The sequence below is a fragment of the Oncorhynchus gorbuscha genome, linkage group LG10, assembly GCF_021184085.1.
Source record: "Oncorhynchus gorbuscha isolate QuinsamMale2020 ecotype Even-year linkage group LG10, OgorEven_v1.0, whole genome shotgun sequence".
Classification (NCBI taxonomy): Eukaryota; Metazoa; Chordata; class Actinopteri; order Salmoniformes; family Salmonidae; genus Oncorhynchus; species Oncorhynchus gorbuscha.
The window spans coordinates 33,224,891-33,250,756 of record NC_060182.1 but is presented as its reverse complement, the minus strand read 5'-3'; the positions used below and the strand labels follow the sequence as shown (position 1 = coordinate 33,250,756).

The window sequence follows — 25,866 nt, the reverse complement described above, 5'->3', positions numbered from 1 at the left end:
AAGAATGCTGGGAAGTGGTGCGCGATGTGCCCTTTTTCGGAGTCTGACCAGAACACCGCCTCGTTTCCCTCTTTTTCGGAGTCATTTTTTTTGGGTCGCTGCATACAATCCATTCCGTTGTCCTGTTTGTAAGGCAGAACACAGGATCCGCGATCTGCAACGCGGAGTGCCTGGATACAGCTATTAGCCGTGGGATATTGGCCATATACCACAAACCCCTGAGTTGCCTTAATGCTATTATAAACTGTTTACCAACATAATGAGATTATAATTAGATTATAATTAAAATAAATGTTTTGTCATACCCGTGGCTGTCAGCCAATAAGCATTCAGGGCTTGAACCACCCAGTTTATAATGTGTATTTAACTACCTGAGTTTGTGTTGCTGTGTTTCAGTGTGAGTGTGCTACTGTGTGTGTGTGTGTGTGTGTTGTTGTGTTTCAGTGTGAGTGTGCTACTGCGTGTGTGTGTGTTGTTGTTTGAGTGTCACGGATCCCCCCAGTACTACTGCTCATTCTGTTCACCAGTTCCGGAGGTCGACGTCAACGGCCTTCTAGGCTGCACTGAACTGTGTCATTACACACACCTGGTTGCACTGATTGCGTTTGCATAAATGTGCCTTTTGTTTCCCCATTGGGCTGTCGATTATTGTTCCCATGTCCATTGGCCGTGTGAGTACCTATGTGTTGGTGCAGCTGTTATGCTGCGTGCTTTATAGATTGTGTATTACGGGTATTGTGTTGTTCATCAAGGTTTACCCTCTCTCTTTTGTTTGGGTACAGCCCAGTGTTTTGTATACGTGTTTGTTTTGGGTGTATTAAAAACCCCTATTGTGTATTCCTGCGCCTGTCTGCAACATCCTTTATACCAGCGTGACAGTGTGTTTAGCTACCTGTGTGTGTGTGTGTGTGTGTGTGTGTGTGTTTGTATATGTGTGTGTGTATACACATACCTGAGTTTATGTTGCACCAGGGCGGCGGCGGCTCCTCGGCGGTGGGGCCTGAGCCTGCCAAACTCCTTGTAGCCGCGGTAGTACTGCTGGATCAGCACGGCCGCCCGCCTGCTCTGCTGGAACTTCCTCTGCTCCTGGTAGCTGCGGAACTTACTCTGGATAAGAATGGCGGCCTGCGTCATCTTCTTATAAAGTGCATACTGCCACCGAGACGACGAGAGAGAGGAGGAGACGGAGGGTCAGGAACAGGAGGTTTGGAAATGATGGCCTCAAATGCACACATCTCTTGTCTGATTCACACTCTATGGCCAAATCAAGTCAAGCCAAAACTGGGCTGACCTGGTGACACATTCACTCTAGTTGCTGGAAAAGATAGACTAGCCAGTACGGTTAAGGTTGGCCCTAGAGTGTGAATCAGGCACAATACTATATAACTGGACTTAGGAAAGGTGCTGATGTAGGTTGAGTATCAATATAACCAAGTCAAGTGAACTTAGGTTGCATTGTAAGCAATCTGAGACAGTGAAAATATGTTACCTTCAAGGCTATCCATGTAAGCTTGCAAACAAAGAAAATGTGAGATTGTGAATCATGAAGGAATGAACAAGGTTCAGTCTGCGCCTAGAAAAAGTTAAAGGCTTTCTAAAAATCCCTAATAAATGTACTGCATCTATCCACTGTCTGTAAGATAATGCAATATGTAAAAGCATCCAACTATTGAATCTCCATGTGTGTGCCCAGCCTACCTGTTTGTACTTCTTGTAACAACGCTGAATGACGGCCGCAGCTACTTCCTGTTGATCTCTGAATGGGCGCCCCTGTGAGAGAGTAGGAGAGGTCAGAGGTCAGAAGTCAAAGTATAGGAAGTGGCGTAGTCTATGATAGGGCGCCACGGCTCCCTGAGGTCTCTTCCTGGGCCCAGGGCCCTGGTTGTCTGGAGGACAGAGGGAAGACCTGGGGTTGAGGAGGCTGGGGGAGAGGCTCCATCCTGGGCTGGGAGAGAAGAGAGGTAGGTGGTGGTGCCAGCCCAGAGTTCTTCTCCTCCCCAGTGTCAGCTGGCAGAGGGGTAGAACAGATGACAGTGAACGATAGTGAACAGTTTGAGACGTGGAAACTCATTAAAGCTAGCCATGGGGGGGGGTAGCAAGGTGAGGCGTGGGGGAGCTGTGCAGGGTATGTGGAGCTGGTTAAGGACAGGAAGCAGCGGGCTCCACACACATATCATTTAAAGAGAGAGAGAAGAGAAAGGGAGAGAGAGCTTACAGGGAGCAGGGAAAAAGGAGCAGTGCAGTCTTTCCTTAAAGCAAGGCCATGCTCTGCTCAAAGCAGTCCTTTCCCATGCTGAAACCACAGGGACCACAGAGTTTGAGTGTGTCTTAGTGAGACACACACAGAGAGAGGTAGATATGAGTGTTAATTAACACAATCCATTGATGATTACTGGGTGAGGGTCCTCACAGCAAAGATAGTGTCTTGTGCACTCAGCACACTCCGACACAGACCAGGACGTAGCTTTGTTCATAGAGCAACGTTTCCAGATTCAAGGGACCCATTCATCATTTCACCTGATAACATTAAGGTCAACACCACATCAACATAGAGTGCCAGTCCTAACAGAGATGCTGTACTTTGTTTTGGACAGCAGGTATGATACTGTGTGTGGTACCTCATCCAGGCCTGTACCTTGTACTTGCGGAAGGCAGTTTGGACTAGACGGGCGGCCTCGTACAGCTCCCTCTGCTCGGGGTCGGACAGGGTGAGCTGGGCCAGGTCTCTCTCCACCTTGCTGTTGGAGGCCTGGAGGAACTCGCTCCAGTCGGCCGGGGGGGGCAGGGTGGGCCTCCCCATGGACCCCTCCCTCAGGGGAGACCCCCCTGGGCTGGAGGACGGAGCGAGAGGTCCACTGTACAGAGATCTGGAGGAAGACAGAGGGAGGGGCAGGGGGTTGGAGGTGACAGTTTAAAAAGTAATCAGCTAAATATTGTTGTCAGAAAATGTAGTACCAATACACTACTGCTATGCCATGCACAGGAAATCTTATGCAAAACATTTATGGTCAGTTTCCCAGATCAGAGTTAAGCCTATATATTCTCCATTTAGAATGCTTTTTAGACTTGGTATAGACTTAATCTGGGTACAGAAAACCAGACCAGATCACATTCAGTCTAGAGTGTGGCTCTGCTGTGTTTCTCACCGTAGATGTATAATGCTGGGCAGCTGTTCCACGTCTCCGAGGTAACTGGCCAACCAGCTCATGGTGTTGCTGACCCCAGTACTGTCCAGGGGCACACCGTCCAGGGCCACAAAGTTCTCCCTCTTGATCCTCTCTGGGGTCGCCTCAATGATGTGCTCTGCCAGAGTCATCATGTTCACCTGCAGGGGGAGAATCCCTCAGGATTGAGTATACTGCAGATCACACACTTAGCACATTCAAATCAAAATCAAAATCAAATCAAATCAAATCTCCCCCAGCCTCCTCAACCCCAGGTCTTCCCTCTGTCCTCCAGACAACCAGGGCCCTGGGCCCAGGAAGAGACCTCAGGGAGCCGTGGCGCCCTATAATAGACTACGCCACTTCCTATACTTTGACTTCTGATACCTTATTGTCTGTCGGTTTGTTCCGTTGCTTTACAATGACGTGCTTTTTGGTTCCGCTGCATCACAATGTGGCAGGAAGGATGAGTCATTACATCCCCATTTCATCTTAGATGTTTCCACATTATGAGTTTGCAAGTTTAGAATGACTTCTAAGAAACAATGAACATGAAACATGACAACGATCGTGATCGTGACAATGACTATGAAGACGATGGTTGTTATTGTTGTGCATCCCTCGCTCTGCCCCTCATCTCCCAGCCTCAGCCTCAGTGTGACTGTGATGGATGACAGAGGGCTCTCTTGGCTGTGAGAGCCGATCAATGGATGGAGTTTATTATGTGGTGATGGAGGTCCACACACTACCGGGGAGGCCTGTGTATGTGGGTGTGTGTGTTGACTTCACACGTCAGGGGATCCAGTGGCCCGACAGAGCTGCCAGCGGTCAATCACATCTTCTTGTCATGTATATTCACTGGTAGTGCAGATCTATAGATGTGAGGTCGATACTATGACGTGCTATGGATAGTGTTGTCTGGTAAACAAGTGTGAATGTACGTGCAATGAGCAGGCCAATAGACAGGGTTGGCAGTGGAGTGAGTGGTAAACATTAGAGTCACTGTCTTGAGTGAATATATGGTAAAAAGCAACTATCTCCAGTAAAGATATGATAAAGAGTAACTAGAGTAAAGAGACAGTAGAGAGTAGGGTGAGTTAACTGACCTGCAGGTCATTCATCTGTGTCATACAGTCCTGGTTCTCCAGATCTTCTCTGTAGGACAGCAGCTCAGTGCTCACCATCTCTCTCTCAGCTATCACCAGCATGTTCCCCAGCTGTTCCCTCTGTCTCAGCCTGCTAGCCAGCTTCTCCTTTCCCAGGCTGCTGCCCCCAGAGCCCCCCGAGCCCTTCCTGCCTGAGCCCCCACTGGAGAAACCCTCCCTGGAGCGCCACTTGGTTCCTCCGGATTCTCCAGCACTTGCCCCACCGGAGAGGCTCTTGTCTGGGCTGAGGCCCTCATGGGACAGGCTCTTGGGGCTGAAGGACAGCTTGTGTAGCTGCTGCTGCTCCAGGCTCAGTGGGACAGACATGGCCTTGTCGGGCCGGGCCTGGAACATCTCTGGGTTTGGCTTGTGTTTCTTGGCCAGGGGCAGGTCTCGCTGGCACTCACTGCTGTAGTAGTTGGAGGGCTCGGATCGCGGCCTTCTCAAGTCTGCAGAAGGGATACAAGATACTATTTTCAAGACATTTAAACAAACAATATATCCAAAATGTTTTTGTCTAAAGCTCTTATCTATTGTCCCTTTACACCACTGATACCAGTGTGGGGCCTCAGTTACTGCCTCTCCTGTCCCCCAGTCTGCTCTGACCTGGGTTGAGGTTGCTCGAGGTGGCCGTGGTGGAGCCTCCTTTCTTCCCGCCGGGCGCCATCACACCGTCGCTGGCCCATGTGACCATCCAGCTGTCTGAGGTGGGAGCGTCGTGGGGGGTGGGGGAGAAGGACATGCGTGTGGTGGGGGGCAGAGGTGCAGGGGGCTGCTGTTCCTCTCTCTGCAGCTGCTCCAGACACTCGGCCAGCTTGGTGTGGCCGCGGGAGCGGGCGATGGACAAGGGCAGGCGTCCCAAGGAGTCAGGGATGGCCAGGGCCCGTCGGTCCCATTTATACAGGACCACTGCCGCTTCCAGGTGACCTAGGGCACACGCCCACATCTGGAGAAAAGACAGCAGTGGCACAGGTCACAGGTCACAGGTCAGAGGAAAGGTGCCAGCATGCCTGTGGTAACTTAACATTCTTGGAAAGGTTCATCTTACAATTGAATGATTTATGAAAGTCTGCAGAGTTTGAAAGGCTTTATGGAAGACTCCTGCAGTGGTTTCATGAGATACAGCTCTCTATATCTTACCAGAGGGGTGCAGGAGAAGTGGTCCACATTGAGGGGATCGACCTCCAACTCCAGGTCAATGCTGTCTGCATGCTTGGTGCTGTTGGAGGAGAGAACAGAACACTGAACGCCCAGACTACCTCTGGCTAAAACACAACATTATCCACATAAAGATTTCATCTATTTACAATTTTTGAATACAGTATTTCCTGGTCCTAAACCAGTTCCATAATACATATTTATATGTCCCAAGGTCTCTCTGTATATTACTTTGATAAACAGACAATCAAAGGTGTCTGAGGTTCTCACTCACCGCCACTTGATGAGTGTCTGGATGAGGGTGGCGTAGCCCTGCCCAGCGGCCAGGTGGAGCAGGGTCATGCCCCTGAAGGTCTTGGAGTGGATTAGGTGTTTGGACTTGGCCCAGCAGGCCCGGTTCATCATCTTCTCACACACCACCACCACACGGCTCTCAAAGCTGCTGCCCGCCTGACCCTGCCCTGACACACACTGACAACACACACAAACACAACAGGTGTTACTTTCAACTACAACACCAACACTTTACAACACCTGACTTCTCAAACAGAAACAGACAGTACTTTTTTTGAATACATCACAAAGCCATTGCTCCATCAATGAAATAGTGCATTTCCTACAGTATGATCTACTTTACCTGTGTCTGGCTGTTGTGACCACCACCACCACCACCTCCTCCTCCTCCTCCTGCTCCTGCTCCCCCTCCTCCTCCTGCACCTCCTCCGCTGCCCTGCTGGTGATGGGAGGCCATCTCTGCCATCCGCCTCTCCATCTGCTCCAGGCGCTCCAGGATGGACATTCTGAACTGGTTATCTGCAACATAGACACATAACACACGTCAGCATCCATAGACCTACAGTATGGTCATCAGTGACACCCCGTACTATGGTGCCATATGGTGCCTATGAAGGCATCTGTATCAATCGGAAGGTATCTGCAACCAAGACACATGAACACGTCGAAACACATCAGTCATTAACTTCAGCACCACTGTTGCCTTTACTTAAATAACCTTTAAGGTCCATCAATCTTGTGCTAATTGCTGCATGCACACTAATTCAGTCATTCATAAAAATGATTTTTTCCTCTAGTAATCTGGACTGGATGATTGACCAGGGAGTGGATGGAGGCTTGGTGAAAGTGTCCGCTCGCTCGCGCACGCATATACACACACACACACACGCACGCATACACGCACGCACACACACGCGGTCTTAGACACCCTCTGAGGAGAGTCTGCAGATGGACTCTCTCTCCTACTGATGAACTAACTCTAGCCCGTTATGACTGAGTTTATCATTCCTGCTGTGTTCTGCCTCTCTTGGCCGCATAACACTACCTTTGGCTTATATGGTAGGAGGGGCTGAGAGCCACTGTATAAAATCACTCAACAAGCACTCGTCCATAGTCCTTTCCATAGATAGACAGATGGAGGCTATTAGGCTGTACAGTTACTAAATGCTGCTGGCAAATAGTTTCCCAACCATGAGCAGCGTTAACCAACAGATCTACAACCTGGACTGAAAGAAATGCCTCTGGAATTACGGTTCAAATCATAATAAATGCTGAGTCATTTAAAAGTGCTGAATGCCATAACAATGAATTACAAGCATACAGAACATTGCATGCATACAGTGTATTTTATGCTTGAAGCCACACAAGTCAAATCAAATGATGATGAACAACGAGTGGGTAGTGGGTAATGGGTAGTGGGTAATGGGTAGTGGGTAATGGGTAGTGGGTAATGGGTAGTGGGTAATGGGTAGTGGGTAGTGGGTAATGGGTAGTGGGTAGTGGGTAATGGGTAGTGGGTAATGGGTAGTGGGTAGTGGGTAATGGGTAGTGGGTAGTGGGTAATGGGTAGTGGGTAATGGGTAGTGGGTAATGGTTGGAGTAGGACTGCTCTCCATCAGTTGACCTGAGGTTAGTGTGCTTTAGTCACTTACACCAACATAGAGAAGAGAGCTCTATGTTCAAACACACGTACACACGGACGCACACATCCACAAACACAGACAGACACACAAATGCACACACATCCACACACACACACACACATACGCACACACTCGCATGCACACTCGCACACAAACGCACACACACAGATCGTGGGATGGGATGTGCACAGGAGTAGGGAAGGCAGTAGGTCCATTGCAGAAGGGAAGGCAGGCAGGGAAGGCAGTAGGGAAGGCAGGCAGGGAAGGCAGTAGGGAAGGCAGGCAACAGGAAAGGAAGTAGGGAAGGCAGTAGGGAAGGCAGGCAACAGGAAAGGAAGTAGGGAAGGCAGGCAGGGAAGGCAGTAGGGAAGGCAGGCAACAGGAAAGGAAGTAGGGAAGGCAGTAGGGAAGGCAGGCAGGGAAGGCAGTAGGGGGCAGGCAGGGAAGGCAACAGGAAAGGAAGTAGGGAAGGCAGGCAGGGAGGGCAGGGAAGGCAGGCAACAGGAAAGGAAGTAGGGAAGGCAGGCAGGGAAGTAGGGAAGGCAGTAGGGAAGGCAAAGGCAGGTAGGGAAGGCAGTAGGGAAGGCAGGCAAAGGCAGGAAAGGCAGTAGGGAAGGCAGGCAAAGGCAGGCAAGGAAGGAAAGGAAGGAAGGGGAAGGCAGTAGGGAATTCAGTAGGGAAGGCAAAGGCAGGTAGGGAAGGCAGTAGGGAAGGCAGGCAGGGAAGGCAGTAGGGAAGGCAGTAGGGAAGGCAGGCAGGGAAGGCAGTAGGGAAGGCAGGTAGGGAAGGCAGTAGGGAAGGCAGGCAACAGGAAAGGAAGTAGGGAAGGCAGTAGGGAAGGCAGGCAACAGGAAAGGAAGTAGGGAAGGCAGTAGGGAAGGCAGGCAACAGGAAAGGAAGTAGGGAAGGCAGTAGGGAAGGCAGGCAACAGGAAAGGAAGTAGGGAAGGCAGTAGGGAAGGCAGGCAACAGGAAAGGAAGTAGGGAAGGCAGTAGGGAAGGCAGGCAGGGAAGGCAAAGGCAGGTAGGGAAGGCAGTAGGGAAGGGCAGGCAGGGAGGGCAGTAGGGAAGGGCAGGCAGGTAGGGAAGCCAGTAGGGAAGGCAGGCAACAGGAAAGGAAGTAGGGAAGGCAGTAGGGAAGGCAGGCAACAGGAAAGGAAGTAGGGAATTCAGTAGGGAAGGCAAAGGCAGGTAGGGAAGGCAGTAGGGAAGGCAGGCAGGGAAGGCAGTAGGCAAGGCAGGCAGGGAAGGCAGTAAGGAAGGCAGGCAACAGGAAAGGAAGTAGGGAAGGCAGTAGGGAATTCAGTAGGGAAGGCAAAGGCAGGTAGGGAAGGCAGTAGGGAAGGCAGGCAGGGAAGGCAGTAGGGAAGGCAGGCAACAGGAAAGGAAGTAGGGAAGGCAGTAGGGAATTCAGTAGGGAAGGCAAAGGCAGGTAGGGAAGGCAGTAGGGAAGGGCAGGCAGGGAGGGCAGTAGGGAAGGGCAGGCAGGTAGGGAAGCCAGTAGGGAAGGCAGGTAGGGAAGGCAGTAGGGAAGGCAGTAGGGAAGGCAGGTAGGGAAGGCAGTAGGGAAGGCAGGTAGGGAAGGCAGCTAGGGAAGGCAGTAGGGAAGGCAGGTAGGGAAGGCAGGTAGGGCAGGCAGTAGGGAAGGCAGGTAGGGAAGGTAGGTAGGGAAGGCAGGTAGGGAAGGCAGAAGGGAAGGCAGAAGGGAAGGCAGGTAGGGAAGGCAGTAGGGAAGGCAGGTAGGGAAGGCAGTAGGGAAGGCAGGTAGGGAAGACAGTAGGGAAGGCAGGTAGGGAAGGCAGGTAGGGAAGGCAGGTAGGGAAGGCAGTAGGGAAGGCAGGTAGGGCAGGCAGTAGGGAAGGCAGGTAGGGAAGACAGTAGGGAAGGCAGGTAGGGCAGGCAGTAGGGAAGGCAGTTAGGGAAGACAGTAGGGAAGGCAGTAGGGAAGGCAGGTAGGGCAGGCAGTAGGGAAGGCAGTTAGGGAAGGCAGTTAGGGAAGGCAGTTAGGGAAGGTAGTAGGGAAGGCAGGTAGGGAAGGCAGTAGGGAAGGCAGTTAGGGAAGGCAGTAGGGAAGGCAGGTAGGGAAGGCAGTAGGGAAGGCAGTTAGGGAAGGCAGTTAGGGAAGGCAGTTAGGGAAGGCAGTAGGGAAGGCAGGTAGGGCAGGCAGTAGGGAAGGCAGTTAGGGAAGGCAGTTAGGGAAGGCAGTTAGGGAAGGCAGTAGGGAAGGCAGTAGGGAAGGCAGTTAGGGAAGGCAGGTAGGGAAGGCAGGTAGTGAAGGCAGTAGGAATACTGCATTAGCATTTCTTATTTAGCCACAGTGAGGCAGTTTCTGTGGCAACCTGCTACCGAGCGGTAACTAAGCGACAGGAATATGCCTGTGTGTGTATGGTTCCTCCCTTATTGATGAATGGGAAGAGGAAGACTCAGAGCACGAGTACAAAACGGGTCAGAAAATCCCACAATGGAAAAAATACAAACACACATACATGTACATCCATTCTCCATCACTACGTTATGATAACGGTCGTACATTATCTCCCTGAGGGGACCCTGTAGTAACAATGTAATGACTCCCTAAGTGGGGAGCTGCCACAGCAGGGTCCTTGTGCCATTTACACTACAGTGTTTCCTGGCAGTCAGTCTCAGGCAGAAGCTCTCCGCCCTTCAGGGAGTGAATGTCATGCTTGTGTTCACTATAAGTCAAGTAATTGTTACTGTTAAAGGAAAAAACATACAGCCAATGGCCAGTAAATGACTTCTATCACCGATGATGTGTAGTCGATCTAGAAAATCCAATGGATGTTCATCCCACATACACACCATCCTTATGTCTCTCCCCAGCTCCACCTCCACCATAGTGATAGCTTTCTTCACCTCTCCATAGGTGGCTAAGGGCAAAGTGCTGATGAGGGCTGCAGAGGTACCATACCCAGACCATACCCTAGTGGTAGGAGGGGGGAGGTAAAGGTCAGAGGGGTTAAGTAGGTCACAGCCCTGCAGCATTTCTAGCCACCAGGGTTATGCTCCCTGAGAGAGGAAGGATGGGAGAGAGGGGGATAGAGACGGTGGCGAGGGCAGGAGGAGAGGACTTATAGCGGCAGCAGCAAGCCTGGCTGACATGTCTTTGTTCAGACCCAGTGCTGCAGTGTGCTGCAGTGCAGATGATGTCATCTCCACCTGCTGGCTGCTGCTCTGAATGCGATGCACGTATACTGCAGAGGGAGGAGGGAGGGAGCACAGAGCGGGAGGGATGGATGGAGGGAGGGAGCACAGAGCGGGAGGGATGGATGGAGGGAGGGAGCACAGAGCAGGAGGGATGGATGGAGGGAGGGAGCACAGAGCGGGAGGGATGGATGGAGGGAGGGAGCACAGAGCGGGAGGGATGGATGGAGGGAGCACAGAGCGGGAGGGATGGATGGAGGGAGGGAGCACAGAGCGGGAGGGATGGATGGAGGGAGGGAGCACAGAGTGGGATTGATGGATGGAGGGAGGGAGCACAGAGCAGGAGGGATGGATGGAGGGAGGGAGCACAGAGCGGGAGGGATGGATGGAGGGAGCACAGAGTGGGAGGGATGGATGGAGGGAGGGAGCACAGAGCGGGAGGGATGGATGGAGGGAGGGAGCACAGAGCGGGAGGGATGGATGGAGGGAGGGAGCACAGAGCGGGAGGGATGGATGGAGGGAGGGAGCACAGAGCGGGAGGGATGGATGGAGGGAGCACAGAGTGGGAGGGATGGATGGAGGGGGAGCACAGAGTGGGAGGGATGGATGGAGGGAGGGAGCACAGAGTGGGAGGGATGGATGGAGGGAGGGAGCACAGAGTGGGAGGGATGGATGGAGGGAGGGAGCACAGAGCGGGAGGGATGGATGGAGGGAGGGAGCACAGAGCGGGAGGGATGGATGGATGGAGGGAGCACAGAGCGGGAGGGATGGATGGAGGGAGGGAGCACAGAGTGGGGGAGGATGGAGGGAGGGAGGGAGGGAGGGAGGGAGCACAGAGTGGGAGGGATGGATGGAGGGAGCACAGAGTGGGAGGGATGGATGGAGGGAGGGAGCACAGAGTGGGAGGGATGGATGGAGGGAGGGAGCACAGAGTGGGAGGGATGGATGGAGGGAGGGAGCACAGAGTGGGAGGGATGGATGGAGGGAGGGAGCACAGAGTGGGAGGGATGGATGGAGGGAGGGAGCACAGAGTGGGAGGGATGGATGGAGGGAGGGAGCACAGAGTGGGAGGGATGGATGGAGGGAGGGAGCATGCATCCAACCAAACAGAACTACAACAACACTCTAACATCACCAACAGCCTCCCTTGTGCCTTGTTCCTCCCTCTCTTGACAGTGTGTAATAGAAGACGTCTACACGGGTCACTAAGGCTGCAGCGACACAGCTCTGACTGACAGGAAGCCTGGCACATCATATGAACAGTAGCTAACTAATCACTTACCCCCAGAAAACACATGCAGACATGTATTAGCTGACAAACAGGAGCTGCTCAAACTGGGTTTGTGTGTTTGAGTGAACAACGGTTTTGTTTCAAATCAAATGAAGGACAGGCCAACATATTCTCATTCTACATGCTGCTTCATCCTATAAAGCTACGGTGGACAGTTTGAAATACACTACATAACCCCTTAAATGGTTAAGTGAGAAGGGAACAAAAGCACTAGCATAATAACTTCAGGTATAGTCTAAAGCTTCTAGTAATGTGTATGAGAACTTGAGCCACAGGTTTGGAGCAGCACAGTAGAGGACAGCTCACTGTCCTAGCTGAGGGGCATGAGGACAGGCCACTATCTATTTCACTGCAGATACACACTGCCCAGGTTGAAAAGGTGCAAGACAGATATACACACACAAATGCGCGAACACACTAACTATGTGATAGACCGTGAAAACTAGGTACAAGCAATTATTTGCAGTAAATTAGCTCTCAATGTATAATGTAGTAGCATGGAGTGGAAAGTACATGGGAGGCCACAGGAGACTAGTTAGGCATCAATGATGAACATTCTACACTTTTAGTACAAATACTGAGTCACAATGGTCTGGATGCCGGGCTAACAATACTAAGTCACAATGATCTGGATGCCAGGCTACCAATACTAAGTCACAATGGTCTGGATGCCAGGCTACCAATACTAAGTCACAATGGTCTGGATGCCAGGCTAACAATACTAAGTCACAATGATCTGGATGCCAGGCTAACAATACTAAGTCACAATGGTCTGGATGCCAGGCTAACAATACTAAGTCACAATGATCTGGATGCCAGGCTAACAATACTAAGTCACAATGATCTGGATGCCAGGCTAACAATACTAAGTCACAATGATCTGGATGCCAGGCTAACAATACTAAGTCACAATGATCTGGATGCCAGGCTAACAATACTAAGTCACAATGATCTGGATGCCAGGCTAACAATACTAAGTCACAATGATCTGGATGCCAGGCTAACAATACTAAGTCACAATGATCTGGATGCCAGGCTAACAATACTAAGTCACAATGATCTGGATGCCAGGCTAACAATACTAGTCACAATGATCTGGATGCCAGGCTAACAATACTAAGTCACAATGATCTGGATGCCAGGCTACCAATACTGAGTCACAATGATCTGGATGCCAGGCTAACAATACTAAGTCACAATGATCTGGATGCCAGGCTACCAATACTGAGTCACAATGATCTGGATGCCAGGCTAACAATACTGAGTCACAATGATCTGGATGCCAGGCTACCAATACTGAGTCACAATGATCTGGATGCCAGGCTAACAATACTGAGTCACAATGATCTGGATGCCAGGCTAACAATACTGAGTCACAATGATCTGGATGCCAGGCTAACAATACTGAGTCACAATGGTCTGGATGCCAGGCTGACAATAATGAGTCTCAATGGTCTGGATGCCAGGCTAACAATACTGAGTCACAATGGTCTGGATGCCAGGCTGACAATACTGAGACTCAATGGTCTGGATGCCAGGCTAACAATACTGAGTCACAATGGTCTGGATGTGAGGCTTACAATACTGAGTCACAATGATCTGGATGCCAAGCTAACAATACTGAGTCACAATGGTCTGGATGCAAGGCTAACAATACTGAGTCACAATGGTCTGGATGCCAGGCTAATAATACTGAGTCACAATGGTCTGGATGCCAGGCTAACAATACTGAGTCACAATGATCTGGATGCCAGGCTAACAATACTGAGTCACAATGATCTGGATGCCAGGCTAACAATACTGAGTTACAATGATCTGGATGCCAGGCTAACAATACTGAGTCACAATTGTCTGGATGCCAGGCTGACAATAATGAGTCACAATGGTCTGGATGCCAGGCTAACACTACTGAGTCTCAATGGTCTGGATGCCAGGCTGACAATACTGAGTCACAATGATCTGGATGCCAGGCTAACAATACTGAGTCACAATTGTCTGGATGCCAGGCTGACAATAATGAGTCACAATGGTCTGGATGCCAGGCTAACAATACTGAGTCACAATGGTTTGGATACCAGGCTATCAGTACTGAGTCACAATGGTTTGGATGCCAGGCTGACAATAATGAGTCACAATGGTCTGGATGCCAGGCTAACAATACTGAGTCACAATGATCTGGATGCCAGGCTGACAATAATTAGTCACAATGGTCTGGATGCCAGGCTAACAATACTGAGTCACAATGATCTGGATGCCAGGCTGACAATACTGAGTCACAATGGTCTGGATGCCAGGCTAACAATACTGAGTCACAATGATCTGGATGCCAGGCTAACAATACTGAGTCACAATGGTCTGGATGCCAGGCTGACAATAATGAGTCACAATGGTCTGGATGCCAGGCTAACAATACTGAGTCACAATGGTCTGGATGCCAGGCTAACAATACTGAGTCACAATGGTCTGGATGCCAGGCTGACAATAATGAGTCACAATGGTCTGGATGCCAGGCTAACAATACTGAGTCACAATGGTCTGGATGCCAGGCTGACAATAATGAGTCTCAATGGTCTGGATGCCAGGCTAACAATACTGAGTCACAATGATCTGGATGCCAGGCTAACAATACTAAGTCACAATGGTCTGGATGCCAGGCTGACAATAATGAGTCACAATGGTCTGGATGCCAGGCTAACAATACTGAGTCACAATGATCTGGATGCCAGGCTGACAATAATGAGTCACAATGGTCTGGATGCCAGGCTAACAATACTGAGTCACAATGGTCTGGATGCTAGGCTAACAATACTGAGTCTCAATGGTCTGGATGCCAGGCTGACAATAATGAGTCACAATGGTCTGGATGCCAGGCTGACAATAATGAGTCACAATGGTCTGGATGCCAGGCTGACAATAATGAGTCACAATGGTCTGGATGCCAGGCTGACAATACTGAGTCACAATGGTCTGGATGCCAGGCTGACAATAATGAGTCACAATGGTCTGGATGCCAGGCTAACAATACTGAGTCACAATGGTCTGGATGCCAGGCTAACAATACTGAGTCTCAATGATCTGGATGCCAGGCTGACAATAATGAGTCACAATGGTCTGGATGCCAGGCTGACAATAATGAGTCACAATGGTCTGGATGCCAGGCTAACAATACTGAGTCTCAATGATCTGGATGCCAGGCTGACAATAATGAGTCTCAATGGTCTGGATGCCAGGCTGACAATACTGAGTCACAATGGTCTGGATGCCAGGCTGACAATACTGAGTCACAATGGTCTGGATTTGAGGCTAACAATACTGAGTCACAATGGTCTGGATTCCAGGATGACAATACTGAGTCACAATGGTCTGGATTCGAGGCTAACAATACTGAGTCACAATGGTCTGGATGCCAGGATGACAATACTGAGTCACAATGGTCTGGATTCGAGGCTAACAATACTGAGTCACAATGGTCTGGATGCCAGGCTGACAATACTGAGTCACAATGGTCTGGATGCCAGGCTAACAATACTGAGTCACAATGGTCTGGATGCCAGGCTAACAATACTGAGTCACAATGGTCTGGATGCCAGGCTAACAATACTGAGTCACAATGGTCTGGATGCCAGGCTGACAATACTGAGTCACAATGGTCTGGATGCCAGGCTGACAATAATGAGTCTCAATGGTCTGGATGCCAGGCTAACAATACTGAGTCACAATGGTCTGGATTTGAGGCTGACAATACTGAGTCACAATGGTCTGGATTCGAGGCTAACAATACTGAGTCACAATGGTCTGGATGCCAGGCTGACAATACTGAGTCACAATGGTCTGGATTTGAGGCTAACAATACTGAGTCACAATGGTCTGGATTCGAGGCTAACAATACTGAGTCACAATGGTCTGGATGCCAGGCTGACAATACTGAGTCACAATGGTCTGGATGCCAGGCTAACAATACTGAGTCACAATGGTCTGGATGCCAGGCTGACAATACTGAGTCACAATGGTCTGGATTCGAGGCTAACAATACTGAGTCACAATGGTCTGGATGCCAGGCTGACAATACTGAGTCACAATGGTCTGGATTTGAGGCTAACAATACTGAGTCACAATGGTCTGGATGCCAGGATGACAATACTGAGTCACAATGGTCTGGATTCGAGGCTGACAATACTGAGTCACAATGGTCTGGATTCGAGGCTGACAATACTGAGTCACAATGGTCTGGATGCCAGGCTAACAATACTGAGTCACAATGGTCTGGATGCCAGGCTGACAATACTGAGTCACAATGGTCTGGATGCCAGGCTGACAATACTGAGTCACAATGGTCTGGATGCCAGGCTAACAATACTGAGTCACAATGATCTGGATGCCAGGCTAACAATACTGAGTCACAATGGTCTGGATGCCAGGCTGACAATACTGAGTCACAATGGTCTGGATGCCAGGCTGACAATGAGTCACAATGGTCTGGATGCCAGGCTGACAATACTGAGTCACAATGATCTGGATGCCAGGCTAACAATCTGAGTCACAATGCTGGATGCAGGCTGACAATACTGAGTCTCAATGGTCTGGATGCCAGGCTGACAATACTGAGTCACAATGGTCTGGATGCCAGGCTAACAATACTGAGTCACAATGGTCTGGATTCGAGGCTAACAATACTGAGTCACAATGGTCTGGTCTGGATGCCAGGCTGACAATACTGAGTCACAATGGTCTGGATTCTGAGGCTGGAACAATACTGAGTCACAATGGTCTGGATGCCAGGCTAACAATACTGAGTCACAATGGTCTGGATGCCAGGCTGACAATACTGAGTCACAATGGTCTGGATGCCAGGCTAACAATACTGAGTCACAATGGTCTGGATGCCAGGCTGACAATACTGAGTCACAATGGTCTGGATGCCAGGCTGACAATACTGAGTCACAATGGTCTGGATGCCAGGCTAACAATACTGAGTCACAATGGTCTGGAGTCAATACAATGGTCTGGATGCCAGGCTGACAATACTGAGTCACAATGGTCTGGATGCCAGGCTAACAATACTGAGTCACAATGGTCTGGATGCCAGGCTGACAATACTGAGTCACAATGGTCTGGATGCCAGGCTGACAATACTGAGTCACAATGATCTGGATGCCAGGCTGACAATACTGAGTCACAATGGTCTGGATGCCAGGATGACAATACTGAGTCACAATGGTCTGGATGCCAGGATGACAATACTGAGTCACAATGGTCTGGATGCCAGGATGACAATACTGAGTCACTCAATGATCTGGATTTAGAGCTGAAGTGTCAGCTGACACCTTCCTCCTCACACATCAACCTGTGGGTCCGTTAATGCCACTCAACCACTGTTCTACAGCTGGACCCCATCATTATCTTTATGTGACTACTGTAGCAAACCCCTAAATGTACTGATCTAGAAAGGCTGGGTCCAACCTCTGTGTGAATATGGTAGCAAACCACCACATGTAGTCTAATAGACAAGCTGTGGCTATAGCAAACCCCCGCATGTTCAGTAGTTAGAAAGACTGTGGTCCTACCACCCTCAGAGTCTGTGACTGTGCAGCATATTCTCCTGATTGACAGAAGCTGGTATTTGTGTCTGTCTAAAGGAAGAGGTTGCTAGGCCATCTGGCACAGGCTCACACAGCTGGGACCCATGGGTACACTGATAATCAAAAGCTACGTCGCCTTCTTTCTTTGGCATAATGACCAGCTTTGTTGGTTCTGTCCATTGTGGAGGGATCCTTTAATAGGGTTTCCTCTTCAGTCAGCTTGTAATGGGTTTATGTTCAGTATTCTTTCTCCTGGACAGAGTGTAGGATATTGATGAGAGGTTTGAAAAGACCAAAAGTTAAGACCACAGAAACAAGTTCATTTTCTTAATTTGTTTGAGGAGAGTGCATTTATCTGAAAACATTGACCCCACAAATGTGTCAGCTTGACCCAACAAAGAAACAACAACAAGGGTCGTCATGGGTCAAAATCAGAAGAACACCAGACCTTTCCTATTATGAACACTACATAAATGGAATCTAATGTCCTGTAGTGATTATCGCACGTTAACGTTTTTTTTGTCATGAATATTGTTCTGGAGGCAGCTCTGCAGAGTGGTCACTAGTTGGCACAGCCACAAAGTCATCAATTCAGATTTTAAACCGAACCTTAACCACACTGCTAACCCTAATGCCTAACCTTAAATGAAGACCAAAAATACATTTTTTTCCGTTAATCTTTACAATATAGTCAATGTTTACTTTGGAGCTGACCCATCTAGTAGAAATAGATCAGTTCTGCCTCAAGGACAAGACTCATCCCAATAAACATCTACCTGCGTGATTATAGGGGTCAATGAGAGGAAAAGTGCAGTCTATTGATGCAGCTTTTATGATTTATTATTATTATTTATTTTATTATTGTAATTGTAATGTTGCTTTATGTTATGCTCTATATTATTATGGGGTGGCGGTTGCCCCGAGGTTAGAGATGCGTGCCAGCAACCGGAGGGTTACCGGTTCGGATTCCACTGCTGATGGGGGTAAAAATCTGGCGGGGTTGAGCCTGCAACCAGAAGGGTTCCCTTGAGCAAGGAACTCATCTGCTCATTGGGCATTGCACCAGCCTCTCCAACCTAATGTGTGTGTGTGTGTGTGTGCGCACGTGAGTGAGTGTGTGTGTGTGTGTGTGTGCGTGTGCGCGTGTGTGTGTCGGGGGTGAGTCAAAGCAGAAGCAGATAAAAACAGAAGACACATTCCCATCTCTAACCTGGTTCGTAACCCCCCCGGGACCTTCTTCGCACATGAATTCTGCAGGAGAAAATCCATGTTGCATCGATTGCACAGTAATGGTTAACAAGTACAGTATATATCAGCAGAAAACCAGGAAGTAGGCTTCTCACCTTCTCTTGCAACACATTAGTATTGACTAACGTAAAGCAACAAGTTTAGCTGAGGCTTTTCCTCTATCGTTGTATAATTCAGATAGAATCGGATCATTCATGCAACAGGGTTCTTCTACACTCTACAGGATTCTTCATACATAACAATAGAGGGGCACACAGCTGCAACAAAAAGCCGATGGATTCTTTATACTTCACACATAAGCCTGTTTAGCGACTCCTAATATGACAGTCCCGCTTGGCAAGGTTGTAAATAAGCTAACCAGGTAGTATGCGCCTGACCTCACGGCATCAGTCCAGCTCCAGAGGTGAAGCAGCTCCATTTCAATTCAACGTTAAGACTGACGAGGCACTCTATATTTCAGACTGCTCTGCTCTCACAAGCCAGTGAACTGCCACGAGAAGAGACGACAAAAGGGGAATTACGGCTTGGTATCTGTTATTACAGGGAATGACAAACGTCTGCTGTGCTAATTACTACACAAAACCTATGATGATATCAAACGTGCACTGTAGAGTGTAGCACAGAAGGTATCACACTAGACCTGTACACGTACGGCGATGTCCGAAAGTATTGACACCCTTGATAACGATGAGCAATAATGACTGTATACAATCTATAGTTCAAATACTGAGCTATATTGTATGCTCAAACAAATTGGGGAAATTACATTATTTTATACTAATAATATAGCTCGGAGAAAGAGATTTTGTTTAACAAGAAATAAACATTTTTAAAAAGGTAGGGGTCAAAATTATTGACACCCCTAAAGATTCTTAGAAATAAAGTAGTCAAAAGTTTGGTATTTGGTTCCATATTCCTAGCACGCACATCAAGCTTGTGCCTCTACAAAATTGTTGGATGCATTTACAGTTCTTTTGGTTGTATTTCAGATTATTTTGTGCCCAATAGAAATTCATGGTAAATAATGTATTATGTCATTTTGAATTCACTTTTATTTTAAATAAGAATAGAATATGTTTCTAAACACTTCTACATTCATGTGGATACTACCCATGATTACAGATAATCCTGAATGAATTGTGAATAATGATGAGTGCGAAAGTTACACTGAGGGTCAAAGATCATACCCCCAAGACATGCTAACCTCCCCTGTTATAGTTAACGGTGAGAGGTTAGCATGTCTTGTGGTTATAGTCTTTGACCCTCTGTAACTAGCCCTACAGTGTCCTATTCATAACACCAGGACAATGCTATCCTAAAGAAGACACGTGGAATGACACTATGATAAATGACAACACAATACCCTTATGCAGCTGTCTGAAGGCACAGCTCACACTTGTTAGTCAGCTAAACAGAAGCAATTTCTTAATCTTTCTTAAAATGTTTGGATTGTATCGCTAGATATTACTGTACTGTTGGAGCTAGAAACATAAGCATTTCTCTGCACCTGTGATAATATCTGCAAAACGGCGTGCGCAACCAATACACATTGATTTGATTTAAATCACTGCATGTTTCACAGCAATGTAAAGTCACCTGTCTGTGTCAGTAATAGTTCTGACTTGTGGTATGATATGACAGCATCTTGGCAAGTAATAGTCCCCCACTGCTATGTGTTGGAAACACACAACTATTGACAGTACACTGTGCTCAGCCTGAGTAAACGGTAACAGTAAGGGGTTAGCTATTAATATTTACCAACAACTATAACTTATGGTAGAGCTATTGAAGAGGCACACAGACACATTTGCTAAAAACGTTTTATGTGTGGAACTTGAAATGGGTTATCACAAATTGCCTTAAGGGGATGCAAAGAGAGAAGACACAAATTGCCTTAAGGGGATTCAAAGAGAGAAGACACAAATTGCCTTAAGGGGATGCATAGAGAGAAGACACAAATTGCCTTAAGGGGATGCAAAGAGAGAAGACACAAATTGCCTTAAGGGGATGCAAAGAGAGAAGACACAAATTGCCTTAAGGGGATGCAAAGAGAGAAGACACAAATTGCCTTAAGGGGATGCAAAGAGAGAAGACACAAATTGCCTTAAGGGGATGGATAGAGAGAAGACACAAATTGCATTAAGGGGATGCAAAGAGAAAGAGACACAAATTGCCTTAGGGGGATGCAAAGAGAGAAGACACAAATTGCCTTAAGGGGATGGATAGAGAGAAGACACAAATTGCATTAAGGGGATGCAAAGAGAGAAGACACAAATTGCCTTAAGGGGATGGATAGAGAGAAGACACAAATTGCCTTAAGGGGATGCAAAGAGAGAAGACACAAATTGCCTTAAGGGGATGGATAGAGAGAAGACACAAATTGCCTTAAGGGGATGCAAAGAGAGAAGACACAAATTGCCTTAAGGGGATACAAAGAGAGAAGACACAAATTGCCTTAAGGGGATGCAAAGAGAGAAGACACAAATTGCCTTAAACTTAATGCATAAAGAGCAGAAACAAATGAGTCATGTTCTTCAAAAAGCCAATTCCTCCCTCCACAGGTTCCATTTCTGTAAAGCCATGCCCAGAGGCTGACCATTCCCAGGTAAGCATTTCCACTTCACTGGAGCTGCTCTCATTCTATCAACCATTTCTGAAAAGACAAACTCCTGCAGCAGTACATTATTACAATTGCATTTGAAACAAACTATGGTAGGCACATTATAATAGCTTCTCTGGTTTCTGTGTTGCTATCATTAGTTTAACAAGAATTGACATCTGTCAATGTCCTACAGGATAAACTGACTGCAACATGACACTCTGAAGTTCTGTTCTACTTTTCACATAGTTAATACATGCAGTCATGTGACACCAACTCGACAGGGCTTTTTAGAGGGTAAAGAACTTAACTTATATTTTTGCAGAGGGGGAGAGTAATAGGCTACATTCGGAGTTTACATTCAAATCAACAGACTTGTTACAGTTATTAAACATGACGGGAAGAGCTAAAATAACATGATACTAAGTGAACTGCATACTTTTCGCAAATAGACGCGCGCTAATATCGCTGTCCAACGACCCGTGGTGCTGAAAACGTTCTTGCAGACTTTACAGAATAAGCTACGCGAGCGCTCATTTTGCTATCCACTGCGTCGTGTTTCTTAAATTCAAAAGCAAGTTGACCAGGAGGGCTACGGCAGGCTACCTTTTGCGTGATTACTTGATGCTAGAAAACTAATGAATAGTAACTGACTTATTTAGTTCTCGCGTGCTCATAATACAGAGCATACAACGAGACAAAACCAGTTTCACAACTGTGGCACGTTGTAAGATGCATATGATTTAGCGACCGAAGCTAAAAAGATGGCATGACCGAACAACAGGATGCGACAGCCACCTAGCCTGACTCCTCGATACTTTAAAATCACATGACCGAACAACAGGATGCGACAGCCACCTAGCCTGACTCCTCGATACTTTAAAATCACATGACCGAACAACAGGATGCGACAGCCACCTAGCCTGACTCCTCGATACTTTAAAATCACATGATCAACAAGAGGGGGGGGAAATGCGCTATTAGAAACCAGTGAAAAGCTATTTAGTAACAAAACCCTTCTGCAGAATATCGCTGAAGCCATGAGACAAAGTATTTGAAGTGTCCAGTCATCAAAAAGGCATCTCTAGTAGTTGTATCCTAACAACTTCCTTCACCTGCATGTGAAAGCATCACCGCCTGTCACCGCCGACAGTTTCAGGCTTTTGGTAACCTACCTGGCTTTTTGAGTAATACTTATGCTGTGATGTTAAGCTGTGAAAACATGCTACCATTTAAAGCCTATGCATGTTCAGGAGAGTGCTGGAACCAATGATAAGCTTCAGTTTAATTGACTATGCAAATAAAACAGAAATGGGATATAATGTGACAGATTGAAAGAGTACAGTGGTAGTTCCACACGAACTACTCTACTGCTACAGTGTGAAATGAAGGAGCCAGTCACAGACAGTGAAACTAAACATTTTGAGAAAGCACACAACTAAACATGACCAACAATAGTAAACGACCAGACTGGCTGCTTAACCCGACAGGGTATAACTCGTCTTGAAACAGTACAGAGTTCATGTACAGTCAGCCTTGGAGTAATACCGCTAACGCCTGTGTAACTGAACTTCTCCTGTTAGTCGCCGGTAGATAACACACAGATACACCACAACACAATCCACCGTAAATATGCAACTAAACACATTAACCTTCTAGTTCATTTTCCATTGGTAGAATCCCCCTGAAAAGCACAACTGTTTCCCTTCTCTTTAGGAAAATCAGATGTCATTCACTGGCATCCTGACAGAAGTCCAAGCATGCTGCATTTCAATGATGTGCACAGTTTCCCAATTCCCACGGTTTGTAGGTAATGGATGACGCTATGAGTAAAAATATCCTTGCCGTGTAGAAGCTCAATAGAGCAGTCATCAACAATAGAACAAAGTGGAAGAGCGACGTGAGGGAAGATAGAGAGAGATAAAGACCGCTCACTACTCTTCCCATCATAGCCCCCTCCCCTTCACTTCTTTCTCTCTCCGAACCCCTCCTTCCCCTCCTGTGCTTCTCTCTACTCGGTCCCTCACTAGCCTGCAGTAAAATAAAACGTATGGCTGCGAGTAGACGTCGTGCGCACGTGCCGCAGGTAAACAGACGCCCTAGTTTTCCCTTCAAGCCGTCGAGCTTTTAAAAGCTCGCGCCAACTTGTCTCTCTCATTACTATTTATAATGTTACTTTTACTTTTTAATTTTCAACTGCCGACCGACACAGAACTGAGGTGGGTAAGTGTTTTGTACAATCCGGGTTTTCTCTCGTTAGATTTGATCCTATGGGAAAATATTCGACGCATCCTGATATGTATCCTGCAGCTAGGCCTACTTCGATTCATTGTCCCTGAAAGTGAGTAGCATTCAAAGGATCCGTTATCTCCCGTGGTATAAATGTCAGCTCCAGTCTATATCAAAATGATTCATTTGGAGCAAACCGCTTGTTGCTCTGTCTGCGCTAATTTACCGTATTTAGCCTACCTAACATGCACACGGTGACCATGCATAGTGTAGACTACCGTCAGTCCTTTGGTTTGTTATGCGGGTAGGTAGATAGTTTTACTACAGCTCTTTACTTTCAAATTAGATGGAGAACCAACCGGTGAGGTTAGCAGCTCTGTGTGGCTTAATTTGGCGCGCACTGTCTTCCTAACGAACCAGTACCCGATTAGCGAGTGCTCACCGGGACCGTCCAGAACCATGGACAGAGAAGGATTAGTGGGTAATAGCCTGTCCTGCAGCCCAGATCTCAGTGTTTTCTGTCCTGCCCATGGCTCCGTACCTGCAGTGCTGCAGAGGAAAGGAAAAGCGCCCCTCCCCCACTCTGCATTATGACAAATCAAGGAAGGCAGGAAGCTGTGTACGTACCATTAGCACATCATAGCACAGTTTCAGAATGAACGGATAAGGGAAAGAGAGCCCAATAGCTTTAGCGTATACCCTACTGCAAATGGAAACTCTTGTTGTTATTATTAAAGAATGGGAATTAAATGATGTAGGTTAATGAGAATTATGGATCAATACAGGCACACAAATGGTTAAGTGTCGCATTACATATATAGTAGCTCTGGAATGGTGTCTTTTCTAGGTTACGTTTATCTGTGCTGTAGCGCGTGCAAAATGTCATTAAATGAAGCATGTAAAGGCAGCGGTATACAATGCATTAGGTGGACATATGAACATCTATATCGTACTATATTCTTCATTTTAATAGAATTAATTGTGCAGCTGTAAAATGGCTACATATTCACTGAGTGGATAAACATTATGAACACCAGCTCTTTCCATGACATAGACTGACCAGGTGAATCGAGGTGAACACTATGATCCCTTATTGATGTCACTTGTTAAATCCACTTCAATCCGTGTAGATTAGGGGGAGGAGCCAGGTTATTGAAGGATTTTTAAACCTTGAGACAATTGAGACATGGATTGTGTATATTTAAGTGCTTTTAAATGGGGTATGGTAGTAGGTGCCAGGTGCACCGGTTTGTGTCAAGAACTGCAACGCTGCTGGGTTTTTCACGCTCAACAGTTTCCTGTGTGTATCAAGAATGTGGCATCACCCAAAGGACATCCAGCTAATTTGACACAACTGTGGGAAGCATTGGAGTCAACATGGGACAGCATCCCTGTGAAATGCTTTGGACGCCTTGTAGAGTCCAAGCCCCGACAAATTGAGTCTGTTCTGAGGGCAAAGGGCAGGGGGGATGATCCTGGATGATACTATTGTATCACCTTGTTCTTTTTTCTCTTGTCACTACGGTTACTGACAGTTAGTATGTTAATCATACCAGCCACTGCCGTCCCGCGTAAACAGCATTAAGAAAACCACAATCTATCCACTTTGATTTACTACATTGAGTTGAGTGTTTCTTAAATAGAGCATTGCAACAATGTAGTATGTAAAACAAGCATTTGTAGCATTTCGCTACACTCGCATTAACATCTGCTAACCATGTGTATGTGACAAATAACATTTGATTGAAAGAAAAGGGGGAACTCGCATACCTTCAGTCCTGCCAGGTTTATGGAAAAAAAGACCATACTTAAATAGAAAGGACATCTCCAGCACACAAACAATTGCTATGTTGAGTTTTTAAACATGAATGGATCAACTGACACCAGTCTGAATCAGTTTCTCTCACCAATCATCTGGATCCAATCTGAATCAATTCACCTGAGACAAGTGACCAAGGGGATGGCCTGTTCAACCACCCAGGCTTAGGGTGCCCCACATGCTACCCTATTCCACACATAGGACTCTGGTCAAAAGTAGTGCACTATATAGGGAATAGGGTGCTATCTGGGACTAAACCAGCTGCTTCAGGGCTCTGTCGATTCTAGCAGGATGAACTTAACAAACACCATGTAGTATTTATAGGTATTATCAGGACAGGCATGAGGCAACAGAGCCATATATCTGAAAACCCAGCATGAAATCTTTGGACATGAACAGAGTGGAAAAATACATCAAATAAATGATTACCATACATGGCAAAAGAGAGGATCCATAATAACCGGCAAAATGCAACCACAACCACAACCACAACCACAACCACAACCACAACCACAACCACAAGCCAATGCCAATAG

At 47.5% G+C, this 25,866-nt stretch overlaps 1 protein-coding gene across 8 annotated transcripts in view; it reads right to left on the bottom strand.

Annotated features, from left to right (window-relative positions):
* The window catches only part of camta1a (calmodulin binding transcription activator 1a), a 522,529-nt gene that overhangs the window by 9,262 nt on the left and 487,401 nt on the right, over positions 1–25,866 (bottom strand). For 5 of the 8 annotated variants that reach the window (XM_046365688.1, XM_046365689.1, XM_046365694.1 and 2 more), the window contains 10 exons: positions 6,105–6,280; positions 5,742–5,938; positions 5,450–5,528; positions 4,916–5,255; positions 4,271–4,758; positions 3,147–3,325; positions 2,636–2,867; positions 1,699–1,770; positions 1,490–1,510; positions 953–1,152 (listed from right to left, as the gene is read on the bottom strand). In XM_046365688.1, the coding sequence (XP_046221644.1) occupies positions 953–1,152; positions 1,490–1,510; positions 1,699–1,770; positions 2,636–2,867; positions 3,147–3,325; positions 4,271–4,758; positions 4,916–5,255; positions 5,450–5,528; positions 5,742–5,938; positions 6,105–6,280 (1,984 nt within the window). Of the gene's footprint in view, positions 1–952; positions 1,153–1,489; positions 1,511–1,698; positions 1,771–2,635; positions 2,868–3,146; positions 3,326–4,270; positions 4,759–4,915; positions 5,256–5,449; positions 5,529–5,741; positions 5,939–6,104; positions 6,281–23,953; positions 24,046–25,866 lie in introns of those variants that run through there. The other 3 variants (XM_046365690.1, XM_046365691.1, XM_046365696.1) reach the window with 2 other exon arrangements.